At 47.3% G+C, this 16817-nt stretch overlaps 1 protein-coding gene across 4 annotated transcripts; it reads left to right on the forward strand.

The window, feature by feature from the left end:
• Positions 1 to 1742: 1742 nt before the first annotated feature.
• Positions 1743 to 16392, forward strand: DDX23 (DEAD-box helicase 23). 4 transcript variants are annotated; one of them, XR_015163700.1, is made up of 18 exons: positions 1743 to 1826; positions 2304 to 2371; positions 6775 to 6983; positions 7397 to 7507; positions 9008 to 9101; positions 9218 to 9283; positions 9826 to 9964; positions 10242 to 10375; positions 10491 to 10603; positions 10832 to 10975; positions 11072 to 11297; positions 11600 to 11745; positions 12016 to 12283; positions 12980 to 13222; positions 13644 to 13795; positions 14023 to 14131; positions 14888 to 15062; positions 15494 to 16392. XR_015163700.1 is itself a non-coding variant. In XM_086399682.1 (18 exons), the coding sequence occupies exons 3-18, from the start codon at positions 6775 to 6777 to the stop codon at positions 15715 to 15717; spliced, it is 2463 nt and encodes an 820-aa protein (XP_086255808.1). In that variant the 5' UTR covers positions 1743 to 1826; positions 2304 to 2371; the 3' UTR covers positions 15718 to 16392. The 4 variants fall into 4 exon arrangements, 2 of the variants coding, with proteins under 2 accessions (XP_086255808.1, XP_086255807.1); XM_086399682.1 differs by having other exon boundaries at positions 12106 to 12283; XR_015163699.1 differs by lacking the exon at positions 2304 to 2371.
• Positions 16393 to 16817: the final 425 nt, after the last annotated feature.

Here is a 16817-nt window from a genome sequence, read left to right on the forward strand (position 1 = left end):
ATAAGAAAGCTATGTGCAAGTACTAGGGAACTCTGCCTCTATGCACTTGGACAAGCTTAATCAGTTTTCTGGGCCTCAATTTATTGATCTTAAAGATGATTGAGAATGGTAGCCTGAACATGGGGACAGCATCTACGCTGAAGTTAAATGAACTTGGAATTGAATCCTGGCTTCATTCTTTGAACTATGTGGACTTCAAAGGTATAATTAATCTTTCTGGGCCACAAATCTCCTTATCACTAAAATGCAGATAATGCCCATCTTAAAGTGTTAGAACAAGTGAAGTAAGTAAAGTAATTAAGTATCCAGCACAGAGTTGGGCAGTAGAAGGTAACTTAGTAAAGAGCAGCGGCAGCTCTACCCCTTGGTCTGATTGTTAGTTCCAGTCTGTGAGTGGAGAGCCCTCCAGTGTTCACTGGGTGAATTACACCTAACTGATCTTGGACAACTTTTCCCTTCCCTTTTCTGAGGTCCAAGTGGCCAGATACTGTGGGACTTTGTGCAGTGAGGTTCTGAGTTTTAGGTTATTTGGGCTTACTCCAGGCTCTGCTTCAGCAGCACTGAACACATTCAGAGAGAAAAACCAGACCAAGAGCCATGTGGGATTGAAACCCAAAAGCTTGTGATGGGAAAAAAGGAAAGGAAGGAGACATTAGTTACTTCCTGGTCCATGGTGCTGCAAAGAGTCGGGCACGACTGAAGCGACTTAGCATGAACGCATCTATCAAAACCGTCCTAGAAGTTGTCAAGATTTTTGTTTTGGGGAGGAAGGGAGGTAGAATTATTAACCACAAGACCAAAGAGAAACAAAATGAAAGTACAGTTTTTGGGGAAAAAAAGCTCATTGGAGGACTGAAGAGAGGGAACTAGAGAGAGAAAGAATAAAAAGTATTAAGATAACCCAAACAACTGGCGAGATTCCAAAGAGCAAGAATGTGAAAAGGGCAGGTCCTATCTGGGATGTTTAGAAAACCAGATGCCACAGCCCGGAAGATACTGTCTTTCCAAGAGGTGCAATCCATTGTGTGAGCTCATTTCAAAATGTTCAAAATGTTGTAACAGTAACTACGGTGTTACTGACGGGGCCAGGGTTGTTAATATGTTCTCCCAAAGCTGGGATAGTCTCACACAATGAACTGTCCCACCCTCACTGGTAAATACTAGGCTGCTCCTGTAACTTAAATTTTCATTTGTCCATCTGTAAAATGGGGCTAATAATCTATCTCAAAGATTTTTTGTAAAAACCGGCTTTTCCACAAATGGTAAAGTATTTATTGCTGTTAGTATAGTTGCTAGTTATAACTACGTGCTATTGATGTATAAGTTCAGTCCAGTTCAGTCGCTCAGTCGTGTCCGACTCTTTGCAACCCCATGAATTGCAGCACGCCAGGCCTCCCGGTCCATCACCAACTCCCGGAGTTCGTATGTAAGGAAAGCCTTAAATTTCTCCGTTGTAAGCCACCGGCCATGATGTCGTTAATTACAGTTTCCAGGAAAACCAGCATATTCCAGGAGGGCTGCGCCCACAGAGAGAATAACCTTCTGATGAAAGTCGACCTATGAAAAACTCTTGCTCCCACAGACTCAAATATTTGACAAACCACATTGCCCAGCGGCCCCCGCGTCCCGGGACCGGCGCTCGCGCCGTGCATTCTGGGATTGGTAGTTCTCGGCCATGCGTTGTTGGCCTGCGCTGCCCAGGACCAGGAACTCGCCTTCCCGGCTTGCCGCGCGGCCGAGGGAGCAGCCCGGCGACCAGGAAACGGGAAAGATGGCGACTACTCGGCGACGTTGAGGCCGCGTTGGGCGGTTTGGGCTCAAGAGTGGTGAGTCTCGGGCGATGGAAGCGGTTTCCACGAGCCTGCAGAGAAGGCGAGAATGAGGGTACAGCGGTCGACCCTGTCTCTGGGACGAGGCGAGGAAGAACGCCATAGGGAAAGGGCACGAGCTTGGAAAGATCTATCCAGCAGGAGGGAAGGGGCTCGGGCCCCAGTGGGAGTGTTGGCTCCGGCGGGGATAGGGCAGGTCCCTGGACGGTGTTACGGGTCAGACCTTTGCCCATGCGCACAGCACCCGTGATATCCTCAGTCCGATCTTACTCCTTCATGTTTGGAGTAGCCCTTGCTCCAGCCAAACTGAAACTTTGGCTTTTCTCCCATAACTAGTCATGCTTTCCCGCCTCTGCGCCTCCTGTATTATTTCTTTTGCCGGGAATGACTTCTTTCCGGCACCCTCAATTACACATCTTCAGATTCTACCTTCATTTTAATACTCAAGAGCCACTTCCTCTACACTCTTTGCAGATTTCCTTTTTCAAGTGAAAGGAAACTTCTTTGAACTCCTGCAATAATTCATCTGAGCCTGCATCTTGGTATGTGCCTCATATCCTCTATTGTTTTGTAAGCTTCCTGTGGACAGGATCTTCCTGATTTCCTTTTGTAACTCACACTGTGCCTAGCACTGTGCCTTGCATATGGTGGTGGTTTGATAAATGCATACTTCATTGAATGAAAAAAAAGACTGTCTCTGTCCTGCAAGCACTGAGGAACTCAAAGATCCGGAGGTTTGTGATGAGTAGAACCTATAATAAAAGTTGCCTGTGTTTACTGTCTGCTTATTTGCACTTCTCATTTTCTTCTAAACTCATTGCACTCGGGCTTTTACTCTCACCATGCCAGCTCTTGTCATCTCTGTTTTTACAAAGGCGAGGGTGACTCCTTTATCTTCCAGTCTTTCTCCCCTTGACACAGATCAGCATTCCCTCCTTGAAACACATTTTCGGCTTCTGTGATGGCATACCTTACTATTTCTTCTTTCCATGGTATACTTTACTATCTTTTCTTCTTTTCCACTGGCTATTGTTTCTTTCTAGTTTTCTTCTGTGGCTTCTACGCCTGACTTCTAAATGTTACAGTGTTTCGGAGCTTAATCCTGTGTCCTCTTTTTTTAAAAAATATATTTATGACTGAGTTGGGTCTTAGTTGCAGTTAGCCTGGCGGGGGGCGGGGGCGGTGTGGTGTAGGTTTTTCTTGCCAGCGCTTGGGCTCTCTAGTTGTGGCCTGTGGGCTTAGTTGCTGTGTAGCATGTGGGATCTTACTTTCCCGACCCGGGATCCAACCTGTGTCCCCTGCATTGAAAGGTGAGTTCTTAACCACTGGGCCACCAGGGAAGTCCCTGGGTCCTCTCCTCTGTTTTCTTCCTAACTAGAATGCCTACTTAGGTAATAATCATTTAGCGTCCTATGGTTTTAAAAGCCATCTGTATATTGATAACTCACATTACTGTCTCCAACTCTCTCCTAAGTTCCAGAATTGCATTTTCAGCTGCCTTCCTGGAATCGCTACTTGGTTTTCTTACTGACATCTTACATTCACTGTGATCAAAATGAAACATTAAATTTCTTCCTACATTTTCTCCTTCCCCAGTCTTCTGCAGTCGCTAACGGCGCTGTGAGCCATTTAAGTTGGTCAGGCCATATAGGAGTTTGAGTGTGTCTCCTCTTTGCTTCCTCCCTTCATCAGTAAGTCCTGTCAGCTCTGTCTTCAGAATCTGCCTTGGGGCTCTCTATTTCGTCCCATCTCCACTCTCACTTTCCTAGAACAAACCACTGTTACCTTTTTAAAAATATCTATTTATTTATTTGGCTGTACCGGTCTTAGTTGCGACACAAGGAATTGTTTAGTTGTGGCATACACACTCTTAGTTGTGGCATGTGGAATCTAGCTCCCTGACCAAGGATCAGAGGGCCCCTTGCACTGGGAGTGCAGATGGTGGTTCTTGGCCACTGAACCACCAGAGAGGTCCCCGCTGTTATCTTTTGTCTGCTGCTGCTAAGTCACTTCAGTCATGTCCGACTCTGTGCGACCCCATAGACAGCAGCCCACCAGGCTCCCCCATCCCTGGGATTCTCCAGGCAAGAACACTGGAGTGGGTTGCCATTTCCTTCTCCAATGCATGAAAGTGAAAAAATAAAGTGAAGTCGCTCAGTCATGTCTGACTCTTTGCGACCCCATGGACTGCAGCCCACCAGGCCCTTCCGTCATGGGATTTTCCAGGCAAGAGTACTGGAGTGGGGTATCTTTTGTCTAGACTACCATAATAGCATTCTCAGTGGTTCCGTGTGCATTCTTGCCTTTTGCAAGTCACCAAAGTGATTCTTTAAAAATGTAAAATAAGACCATATTACTTCCGGTTTAACACCTTTCTAAGGTTCCCACTGCAGTTAAACTAAAATCCAAGTTCTTCTAGCCTGCTCTAAAACACGTTTCCGTGATCTGACTCCTGCCTACCTCCTTGAACGCATCTTGAGCCAGTTTTCCCCTTGGTCATTGCCACTCCTGACCACATGAGTCTATTTTTTTGGCAGTGCTGCACAGCTTGCAGGATATTAGTTTCCTAACCAAGGACTGAACCTGGCCCTGGCATTGTGAGGGCCTAACTATTGGACCACCAGGGAATTCCACGCGTGTCTATTGTTAGTTAGCAAACATGCTAAGCTAGCTCTTGCCCCAGTGTCTTGCTGTTCCTTCTACACAATAAATTCTTTTCCTTGATTTTTATGGACTCTCTCTTTCCCATCATTCAAATCTCAGCTTACATGTCATTTAAAAAATTCTTTCCAGAGCCCTCTTGTTCATGCTGCTCCCCATCACACACCCTGCTTTGTTCTCTTTATTAGCACTTATACTGTTTGAAATTCTCTTATTTTCTGCCGAACTGCTGTCGTCTTCACTGGAATTTAAGCATTATGAGTTCAGAGGCTTTGTTTTGTTTCCTGCTGTATCTCTAGTACTGGAATAGTTTCTGGCACCTCTCAGGTACTCAGTGAGTATTTGTTGAAATAATGGTGATGTCCAGGATTGCCTTTCCTCTGATTGTTTTCTGAGGGCTATAAGTGAAAGAGAAATAAGTATAATGTCCATGGTCTGTGCATGATGTACTGGCAATTCTGAGGTAAAATAGGTTGTCTCCAACTTTTTTAAAGTGCTACTTGTTCATTTTTCTCTTCTTTACCTATTCTCCCTTCTTAAAGATACATGGCAGGAATTACATGGGAAAGGGGGATTGTAAGCTGTAGCTTAGGGAACTGTTATTGCATGGGAACCATTTGGAGATAAAGTAAATTTTGAGAAATATATCCCGAGGCTTAGGAATGATGATGGTGGTCGTAGAATAGAGGCAGATTCAGACTTGCTGTCTGAATTTAGTACCTCGCTGAAGTAGATTTTGTAGTCTAAAGGGCAGCTGACAGTATGGTATGGTGTTCAGTGTCCCCCAGGCAGGATGGGGACAGAACAATTCCTGCTCAGACCTTTTGTGGGACTGGATCATAATCAAGGCTGTGAAAATCTGAGTACGGAATGTCAGAACGTCTGTGACCTCTGATTTCTGGTACACTTCTTCCTCCCTCCCTCGCTCCCTCCCTCCCTCCTTGCTCTACTCCATCCCTTCCTCCCTTATTTTTAATTCTAAGATAATCATAGATTCACAGTTCAGTTCAGTCGCTCAGTCGTGTCCAACTCTTTGTGACTGCATGGACTGCAGCACTCCAGGCTTCTTGTCCATCACCAACTCCTGGAGCTTGCTCAAACTCATGTCCATTAAGTCGGTGATGCCATCCAACCATCTCATCCTCTGTCGTCCCCTTCTCTGCCCACCTTCAATCTTTCCCAGCATCAGGATCTTTTCAAATGAGTCAGTTCGAATCAGGTGGCCAAAGTATTGGAGTTTCAGCTTCAGCATCAGTCTTTCCAATGAATATTCAGGACTGATTTCCTTTAGGGTGGATTGGTTTGCTCTCCTTGTAGTCTAAGGGACTCTCAGGAGTCTTCTCCAACACCACAGCTCAAAAGCATCAATTCTTCAGTGCTCAGCTTTCTTTATAGTCCAACTCTCACATCCATACATGACTACTGGAAAAACCATAGTTTTGACTAGATGGACCTTTGTTGTCAAAGTAATGTCTCTGCTTTTTAATATGCTGTCTAGGTTTGTCATAGGTTTTCTTCCAAGGAGCAAGCATCTTTTAATTTCATGGCTGCAGTCACCATCTGCAGTGATTTTGGAGTCCAAAAAATAAAGTCTCTCACTGTTTCCATAAGATACAGATTCACAGGAAATTTTAAAACCAAAGTGCATGGAGGTCCTATGTACCTGTCACCCAAGTTTTTGCCATTCCATAACTAGAAGTACATTTCTTTTAATCTGTGTAAAAGTGAGTTTCTCTTCTCTTTGAACTTAGGTTTTCCTTGAGGTGCTGATCTTAATCCTACATCTCAAAATTAAACTCCTTTTTTCTCTTTTGAGTTTTCTTTATGCGCTCAAGAGAACTTATCTCCCTTAGATGTAGTTTATTGATCCTGGTGGGCTGGCAGATACAGTAGATTCCTAAGTTAAGTAATATAAGTTATTTCTAGAGATAGTATACTATTCATTTGGTAACATTTTTTTAATACTTTTGCAGTCTAATTATAAAAATTAGGTATGCTTATTGTACACTTTTGGAAATAAATATGTACAAAAAGGAATCCCAGAGAGAGAGTATTAATGAATAAGAATGGGCCTCTGGAGCCAGACTGCCTGAAACTCTGACACTTAACGCCCAGGTGTCCTTAGGCAAGTTACTTTATATATCTGAGCTTCAGTTTCTTTAACCATAAAGCAGGCACACCACTATATCTACTTCAGAGCATTGTTTTGAGATTAAGTAAATTGTTTGTAAAAAGTTCAGAAAAGTATCTAATACATAATAAATACTCGTCTTATGCACGATAGATGGCAGGAGAGCTGGCTGATAAGAAGGACCGTGATGCATCACCTTCCAAGGAGGAAAGGAAGCGATCTCGGACTCCTGACAGAGACCGCGATAGAGACCGAGACCGGAAGTCTTCCCCATCTAAAGATAGGAAACGGCATCGTTCAAGGGATAGGCGTAGAGGAGTCAGCCGTTCTCGCTCCCGTTCCCGATCCAAGTCTACGGAAAGGTAAAGTAACTTGCTGTGTGTTACCTGGAAAGGGAGTGTACATTTCAGACTCCTTTATTCTTGGTTCCTCTGATGCCTCCATATGGGGACATGAGTCTGTAATAGGTTTCTCTACACCTGGGACCCAGTAGCTCTTAAAGGTAAAGAAGAAACTTGTAAGATGAAGGTCCTAGTGATTGAGGAAAATAGTTCATCTCTTCACACAGTCCTATCATTGTCATTAATACTTAGCAGTAACGCTTGGAGCTATAAGACCTTATTAATAGAATTCTCTCATAACTTCTTGGGAAACACATTTTCTAATTTGTAAAATATTACTTTGGGAAGAAAAGGGCATGGGAACCTTCTAAGATAGGGCTGCAGTGCAGGTCCACAGGAAATATCACATGATTTCTTAATTGCTCTGTCTTCAGAGATCGCCGGCACAAAGAGCGAGAGCGGGATAAGGAACGAGATCGGAATAAGAAGGACCGAGACAGGGATAAGGATGGGCACCGAAGGGACAAGGACCGCAAGCGATCCAGGTACCTGACGGGTTGGATTGGGCTTTATGGCGACGCCCTCACTGCTTCCTCTCTGCATCTCAGCTCGCCCAGCTGCATGGGAAAGTGAATTTTCCACAGTGAATCCTATTGGTAGTTATTGCAGAGCTGTCTTTTAGAAGGCACACATCTTCTTTAGAATGTATAACCAGTTAGTGAAGTCACAGCCCCTTGAGGATCCACTTGTTCTTAGAATTTTGAAGTTAGTTTGAAAAGGTTACCAGCCAACAGAACATTCCTATAGCTTCATCAGACCATTCAGTTTCCTACCCAGAATATACAACATGTACTTGTTGGGTTAGCTTAATGTGCCAATATCTTGATGTCTTTGTTCTGGAAACTTTCTGTACAAAGTTTTTATTAGGCCCTGAATATGTAGGTTAGAATTCAGGGCGAAGGATAGCATCCTTATAACAAACACTGTGGTTATTTGAGATCTCTTGTATATTAAGCTTATAGCAGATGTGGGGAAAAGATTGCTGGGACCGATAGGAAGGAGGAATGAGCAAAGGACATATATAGCAGTATCTGGGAAGGGTGTGGGTGGTGGCCATGCTGGCTGAATTCATTGTGCATTACAAAGTAAGGCAGGGTCTTTTTTTTTTCCTTCTGATGTGCATTTGCTATTTGGAGGAATTTTTTTTTAATTGAAATATAGTTGATTTACAATATTGGGTTAGTTTCAGGTGTACAGTGAAGTGATTTCAGTACACACACGTATATATTTTCTAATTCTTTCCATTATAGGTTACTATGAAATATTGAATGTAGTTCCCTGTGCTACAAAGTAAATCCTGTTGTTTATTTTCTATAGAGTAGTGTGTATCTATTAATCCCATACTCCTAATTTAGCCTTCCCTGCCCACTTTCCCCTTTGGTAACCATAAGTTTGCTTGCTGTGTCTGAGTCTGTTTCTGTTTTGTAAATAATTGATTTGATTATTTTTGCAATTCCATGTATAAGTGATATTACCTAGTATTTGTCTTTTTCTGTCTGACTTACTTTACTCAGTATGATAATCTGTGTCCATCCATGTTGCTGCAAATGGTAATATTTCATTGTTTTTTGTGACTAATGTTTGGAGAAAATATTTTTGATATCAGTAGTTAAGACCCACTTCCCAGAGGAGATTGGTTTCAGAAAAGGACATTCAGGTATTATGGGGCCAAGACAGGGCCATCATTCGTTTCAGAGCAGGCAGAGTGACCAGGCCTGCAAAAGGAACTTTAGGACTTGTTGGATGACCATGGGCCAGCCTTGTTGAGTCATGGGAAAACTTCCATTCTCTTTTGGGGGCTCAGTCTGATTCTCATCCAGGGGCTAGAGTAACAGTGATATGGGGAGTGCGCTGGTGGTCCAGTGGTTAAGACTCCTCACTTCCACTGTAGTGGATCCCTGGTTGGGGAACTAAGATCTCACATGCTTCACAGCATAGCCAAAAAATAGTGATGTGGACTGTTCCCCTGTTCCTTTGCTTTAAAGTTTATCTCCTGGCCGAGGAAAAGATTTTAAATCTCGGAAAGACAGAGACTCTAGAAAGGATGAAGAGGATGAACATGGTGATAAGAAGCCTAAGGTAAAAAGAGGAAGAATTTTTTTTCCCCTTATCATCCTCTTCAGTTTAAGCCTGACTTTGTTGTTCTTCAGAGGGAGAGAGCCTCTATGGACTGAAGTCCTGTGTTTTATCTTCAGGCCCAGCCATTATCCCTGGAGGAACTTCTGGCCAAAAAAAAGGCTGAGGAGGAAGCTGAGGCCAAGGTAAGAGCTTGAGGGTCTGTATTAGTTGCCTAGGATTCCCATGACAGAACATACGGACTGAGTGACTTGAACAACAGAAATTTATCTTCTTACAGTTCTGGACGTCAGAAGTTCAAGATCAAATGGGGCTGTTTCTTCTGAGGCTTCTCTCCCTGACTTTTAGGTGGATGGCTTTTCCATCTTCACATGCTCTTCCCTCTGTGTATAGGCCCCTGGTGTCTCTGTGTGTCCAAGTGTTCTTATAAAGATACAGTTAGATCTGTGTGGGGCCTACCTTTGGAGCCTCATTTTACCTTAATCACCTCTCTAAAGGCTCTGTCTCTAAATACAGTCTACTCAGAGGAATGGGAGTTAAGGGCTTCAACATCCAGATTTTGAGAGAGACATAGTTTAGCCTTTAACAGGGTCCCAGGCCTGTTTGTGTTTTCCTCACACATTTAATGCCTGAGCAGGTATTTCTGGGCCCTTTGCCATCTCGCCATCAGTGACGTGAGTCTACCCTGTCCCCAGATCCTTGTTAACAGTTGTAATCTATTTTGTAGCCCAAGTTCCTCTCCAAAGCAGAACGAGAGGCTGAAGCCCTGAAGCGAAGACAACAGGAGGTGGAGGAACGGCAGAGGATGCTTGAAGAAGAGAGGAAGAAAAGGAAGCAGTTCCAAGACTTGGGCAGGAAAATGTTGGGTTCGTTTTCTTACCCCGTGGCCCTCGATGGGGGTAGGAAAGGGTGGGACAGGATTGTGGTGTCACTCAGAAGGGCTTGAGACCTGTTTGAGTTTGGAAGAGGGTGGCTGGGGCACGTTCATGAGAGACATCTCTTTCTGTTAGGTCTTCATTCCCCTTGTATCACGAATGTCCCCCCTTCCTTTTTACTCATTTGGTGTCTGTCGTTTGGATGATCTCCATGCCTCTTTTTTCTTCCACTGAGTTCTCCTGCAGCTTTGTTCTCTTTGGTCTGCAGAAGACCCTCAGGAACGGGAACGTCGGGAGCGCAGGGAGAGGATGGAGAGGGAGACCAACGGGAATGAGGATGAGGAAGGGCGGCAGAAGATCCGGGAGGAGAAGGATAAGAGCAAGGAGCTACATGCCATTAAGGTTTGGCCCCACCCTCCACACACACAAATGAGGTTTAGCTGTGTGGCCGTTCTGATCTCTGTTTGTGAGGTTTGGGCCTCCTGCTTGAAGGGCTTTGTGTTCTGTCCCTGGGCAGGAGCGTTACCTCGGTGGCATCAAGAAGCGGCGCCGGACAAGGCATCTCAATGACCGCAAGTTTGTCTTTGAGTGGGATGCGTCTGAGGACACTTCCATTGACTACAACCCCTTGTGAGTGGTTTCATGCCTCAGTGCTAGGTCTTTTAAACTAGGCAGTTGCTAGAGAGAATCAGTGATACAGAAATAGGAGTGAGATAGGCTGGGATGGGGAGATGGGTAAAACAGTCGTCAGCCGGCCCTCTGGGTGGGGAAGACTCTGACCGAAAGGGGAACTGGTACACCTTCAGCCTTGTGCTTAGCAGCTTCTTCTCTTTTCCTCTTCCTCTGTCTCAATCCCAGGTACAAAGAACGGCACCAGGTACAGTTGTTGGGGCGAGGCTTCATTGCAGGCATTGACCTGAAGCAGCAGAAACGAGAGCAGTCGCGTTTCTATGGAGACCTAATGGAGAAGAGGCGGACGCTGGAAGAAAAGGAGCAGGAGGAGTGAGTGATCAGGGCTGTGGGTGCGGGGGCACAGGTGAGTCTACAGGAAGGAGATGGAGGATATGGACCCCATTTATTCCCTGTGTCCTGCTCCAGGGCGAGACTCCGCAAACTTCGAAAGAAGGAAGCCAAGCAACGCTGGGATGATCGGCATTGGTCCCAGAAAAAGTTGGATGAAATGACGGACAGGGACTGGCGGATCTTCCGCGAGGACTACAGCATCACCACCAAAGGTGGCAAGATCCCCAATCCCATCAGATCCTGGAAAGACTCTTCTCTGCCTCCACACATCTTGGAGGTCATTGATAAGTGTGGCTACAAGGTGAGAACAAGCAGACTGGCCCAGAGATCTGACATGTTGCCAGATTCTAGGGGGTACATACTTAATTTGAGAACAGAAAACTTTGTTCCTTGACTGTTTGGTGCCTCCTCTGCCAGTGGGCACCAAGGTGATGTTGTTGTCAGTTTCTGAAGTATTGTTTGTTGATTGTGTTTCTTCTTGGGTCCCATACCTTTTCACTCTGCTTGGTTCCTTCCCATTGTGCCCACCCTGACAGCAGTAGCACAGGTAGCATAACTCTGTACCCATTGTCTGTACCCACTGCTGTCTCTGGGTCTCTGCAGGAGCCAACGCCTATCCAGCGTCAGGCAATTCCCATTGGGCTACAGAATCGTGACATCATTGGAGTGGCTGAGACTGGCAGCGGCAAGACAGCAGCCTTCCTCATCCCGTTGCTGGTCTGGATTACCACTCTCCCCAAAATTGACAGGTGAGAGCATCCGACATTGGTTCCACAGGGTGGGAAAGGTGAAAATGGCAGATGAGCATTTGGTCTTCTTTTTAAGTCTATAATCAGAAGGCCCCTTCTTTATTTAGCCTGGGTCAGATATTAGGGAATAATTGGATCATGATATTAAAGAAGCATATGGTTATTTTATTGCTGGTACAGATCACTCCTTGGAGTGCTTGGCTGTCCTGGAGTCTGATTTTTAAGAGCACTTGTTGCATTCTTTTCCCACCACCCTCCCCATTCTCATAGCTGCCCTTAAGAGTGACTTTATCTTGCTCCTGTTTGTGGTTGGATGAGAACCAAAGCTCATGAAACTGCGGGCTGCCCCATTTACCACAGGATCGAAGAGTCCGACCAGGGCCCTTATGCTATCATCCTGGCCCCCACTCGTGAGCTGGCTCAGCAGATTGAGGAAGAGACCATCAAGTTTGGGAAGCCGCTAGGCATCCGTACTGTGGCTGTTATTGGCGGCATCTCCAGAGAAGACCAGGGCTTCAGGCTGCGCATGGGTTGTGAGGTTGGTTCACCTAGCCAGCAGCCAGCCCACTGTTAGGGGCGGAACTGTTTCTAGTTCTGCCATAGATGTACAGTAAATGAAAAAAGGGGCTGGTTTATAGATATATGCTGTTATTTGTGGAGGACTTAGGCACCGGGGATTGTACTTTGCACATCACCGTCACAACCACCTTAAGAGAATGGATAATGGTACTTCCATTTTGCAGATGAAGCTGAGGATCAAGTTAATAACTTGCTCAGAGTCACAGCTGGTGACGGGCAGAACTGAGATTCATGTCTGAAGGCTGTGCTCTTAATCACTCTGCCAGACTGCATCATTGATTTTGCTTTGCATTCTTCTCAGGGTAGGGAAGGAGAGCTTTTTACAAGGAAGTCTGCTTCTGCAGGCTTCCTAATCCTACTATCCAACCCCCTCCCCTGTATCACTTAGTCTGTCTTCCACCTAAGAAGGTTCCTGTTGATGTTCCCTCTTCCATCTAACCCCTGGACCTGACCCAGAGACCCCATTCACTCCTGAGGAAAAAAATCCAAGTGATTTCATGCAGTTCTCTGGAATTTTCACTCGCAAACCTAAGTGGAGTTTGGGGGCCAAGTTTCTTAGCATTGGGGATCTGTTGCCCAAGTAGATGGATATTTGACAGGAGGGGAAGGAAAGGGTACCTGCTGGGGCCACACGTGACTCCCCTGTGCCCCCCAGATAGTGATCGCTACCCCGGGACGTCTGATCGACGTGCTAGAGAACCGCTACTTGGTGCTGAGCCGCTGCACCTATGTGGTTCTGGACGAGGCAGACAGGATGATTGACATGGGCTTTGAGCCAGACGTCCAGAAGATCCTGGAGCACATGCCTGTCAGCAATCAGAAGCCGGACACAGATGAGGCCGAGGACCCTGAGAAGATGCTGGCCAACTTTGAGTCAGGAAAACACAAGTACCGCCAAGTAAGGCTGCTTCCCCAGGCCGGGAGAAGTTGGGCAAGTTGCCAAACCTGCTCCAGGGCCCTTCTTGCCCTTGGTGGGCTAGAGTACATGTTTCCAGAATGGTGAGGCATGGCCGTGTATGATCCTCTCACAGTGCTAGCAGTGTAGCCTCTTAGCCTGGAAAGATGATTCTGGAGAGTCACGCCGCTGCCACTGCAGGTACTAGCAGATCACTCAGCCCTTCCTTCTATCATAAGGTAGAAAGTACTCTGCTGAGTAGCCACTGAGGAAAGAAGTGGGAAGGCGAGGGGCAGTTTTCTGAAACACTGTTTCCTGTCCAGGCTCATTTTCTGTTCTTTAGTTTGGGCTGCGCTGCTTGTGCTGATGGTGGGATGTGTGGTGTGTCTGCCTGAGCTCAGGGCTAGACCTCTTGTTTTCACAGACAGTCATGTTCACGGCCACCATGCCCCCAGCGGTAGAGCGTCTGGCCCGGAGCTATCTTCGGCGACCTGCTGTGGTATACATTGGTTCTGCAGGCAAGCCCCATGAACGTGTGGAACAGAAAGTCTTCCTCATGTCAGAGTCTGAAAAGAGGTATGGGGGCACCTGAGTCAGGGGAAACAGAAGGGAGAAGGGGCTCTTTTTAGTGTGAGTGGTGGCTGGAGGGTGATTGTCTGCCACATTGAAGAGTTCTGTTTTCTTGTACAGAATTCCACGGGCATTGGAGATTCTGGAATTGGTGTTTGTAGATCAGGGTTGGGCATTTCACTTGGAGTGGAGGGGTAGTATGTGTGTCATTTTTCTCATCCTTTTCTCTCCAGGAAAAAGCTGCTGGCAATCTTGGAGCAAGGCTTTGATCCACCCATCATCATTTTTGTCAACCAGAAGAAGGGCTGTGATGTTTTGGCCAAATCCCTGGAGAAGATGGGGGTGTGTCTGGCAGGGGAGGGCAACGCCTCGTCTCTTTGGTGCTGCTTTCTGAAGCTAGTCAGGCCCCCTGGGCTTCTGCTTTCAATGCCGACCCATTCTTGAACCTTTACAGTATTTAACAAGTCAGGGTCAGAGGGAAAGGGGTGGTAGATGGGGATAAAGAGGACTTGGTCAGTTGCTATGACTCCCTGTCCGTTCCAGCAGTGCCAGCCACAGCTGCCTTGGGTTTTCCTCCAGGTGGGCTGGGGCCAGGGAGACACATATCCTGGCAGGATCTGAGGGTGTGGAATGGAGTGGTTTGGAGTGTTTTGTTATGAAGTATTTTTGGGAGAGGGGATGGCATGGTCAGGAGGGAGATGTTAGTGATCAGCGTCCTTTACTCCTGAATCTGGTGTTTGAGGGGAAGGGTGTGTCCTCTCCACTCAATGCTGAAACGGCCTTAAATTTCTTGGTCCCTGCTTTCCACCCTCATCTCGCCCTCATTCTCTCTTCCACTACTTGTCATCTGTCTGACTCCATATCTCACCCTGATTGCCCTACCCTTAACCTTGTCCTGTCTGTCTGCCGCACCCCCGTCTCTCCCATCCCTTTCCTCAGCTCATCTGCTCCCTTCTTCACTTGCCCTTGTTCTCCCGCCTCCTTCCCCTTCCTTCTCCCTCTCCTGTCTGCAACCCTTCCTCCCTGTCCCCCCCTCCTACCTTCTGCGTCTCTGTGTGATCCCATTGCTCTTTCTTCACCTCACCATTCTTCCAACAGTACAACGCTTGTACGCTGCATGGTGGAAAAGGCCAGGAGCAGCGAGAGTTTGCACTGTCCAACCTCAAGGCTGGGGCCAAGGATATTTTGGTGGCTACAGATGTGGCGGGTCGTGGTATCGACATCCAAGATGTATCTATGGTCGTCAACTATGACATGGCCAAGAACATTGAGGGTGAGTGCAGGGGAAAGAGCTTCACTCCAGGGAAAGGGTGATTCCCTGCCTGCTTCTTCTCAAATATCTCCACCGAGGGGGCCGCTGCCGTCAGCTGTCTTAGCCTCGAGCCTGGGGTTGCTTGTTCCCGTGAGAAGAGCCCCTGCCCTTCATCTCACCTGGGTGTGTTGTCTCAGCACCTGGGACAGCACCCTTGTCTTCTGGGTGTGAAGAGTGGAGCTGGGCCACACTGTCCGAGTGTGAGAGGGTGACCTCCATCAGCAGTGCTGCTGGGGAGAGCACCGTGGGCCCTGCAGGGTCAGGCAGCACGAGCTGCGTTTACTGCCCTGGGTGGGGGTGGCAGGGAAGAGGATGCCTTTAGAAGTGGAGGCTTCAGACACTGCCCACCAGGGCATCTGGCCTGGTGCACTGATGTTTCTTCCCCTCCCCAGATTACATCCACCGCATTGGCCGCACGGGACGAGCAGGCAAGAGTGGTGTGGCCATCACCTTCCTCACCAAAGAGGACTCTGCTGTGTTCTATGAGCTGAAGCAAGCCATTCTGGAGAGCCCGGTGTCCTCCTGCCCCCCAGAGCTGGCCAACCACCCTGATGCCCAGCACAAACCAGGCACCATCCTCACCAAGAAGCGCCGGGAAGAGACCATCTTTGCCTGACACAACACTCGCCCCGGGGTCAAGGCCGTGCTCTGGAGCCTGTTCGTCAGGACCCTCACATCTCTTCCCAGGCCCTCACTCTTCCAGGGGCTTAGGGAGCAGTCAGACTCCCTGGCCTAGGCCCTCAGGTCTGAGGCCTGAGTGCAGGTCTGTCCAAGGGGAGGAAGCTGCTCTAGGAGGCAGGCAGAACAAACTACCAGGGTTTTGGCCCAGCTCTGCCCCTTAGGCGGGCTTTGGGACTGCATCAGGCCATCAGCTCTTGCCAGTTAAAGGGGCAGCCAATTGGCATAGCCTCCGACTGAACAAAAACCTGGCTGCTGGGCTGGGACTTCTTTGGCACAGACTTGACTGCCTAAGCTACGGCACCATCATTGCCCTAGATGACCCAGGGAATCGGGTACTGAGGATTATGGACCTTGGACTCTTATCGTCATTTTGACAGCTGTTTGCCCTTTTGGATTATAAAACAAGTCGAGAGCCTTGTTTAGAGTTGTGCACGGCCCCTGTGCCAAGGGGTGTTGTGCACTTGAGACGTCCCTCACCCAGGGAGTTTTTATAGTAGATGAGGGGACAGAGTGAGCTGGCTGAGTCCATCTTGAAGTCAGTGAAATTTCTGTTTTCTATTCTCTGAGAAGATGAGTTTGTATGTTCTGAGAATAAATACACGAATATGAAGGCTGTGTCTAGTTCTGGCTAAACTCATCTCCCAGGTCCTCCCTAGTACCACAGGAGACGGAAGGACAGCACTGGGCATGGTGGGTTGACTTGGGAGATGAAGGAAAGTCACATCCGGAAAAGATCCTTGGGTCTAGGCTGTTAGCCTTAAGTCTCTAGGAACTACTTGAGGGGAGATGGGAAAGGCAGTGACGGTGGGACTATCGTGCATCTTCCCTCCTCAGCTCTGGCTTCATAGAAGTTGTAGCTCTGGCCTGGGCAGCCTCCTGGGGTCTTCACACAAGGGTGAGGAAGGAAAGCAGCTGTGAAACTCTGGCAGGAGCAGCACAGTCAGAACCGTTCTCCCACCCTGGAACAGTGTGCTTGACCCCAAGTCTTCAGGACCATTGTTTGTGGCTCCCAGATTGCTGCTCTGGAGGGTGAGG

Source organism: Bos grunniens, chromosome 5 (assembly GCF_055505025.1).
Source record: "Bos grunniens cultivar Pamir isolate PY7600 chromosome 5, Bosgru_T2T1.0, whole genome shotgun sequence".
In the NCBI taxonomy this organism is placed as follows: domain Eukaryota; kingdom Metazoa; phylum Chordata; class Mammalia; order Artiodactyla; family Bovidae; genus Bos; species Bos grunniens.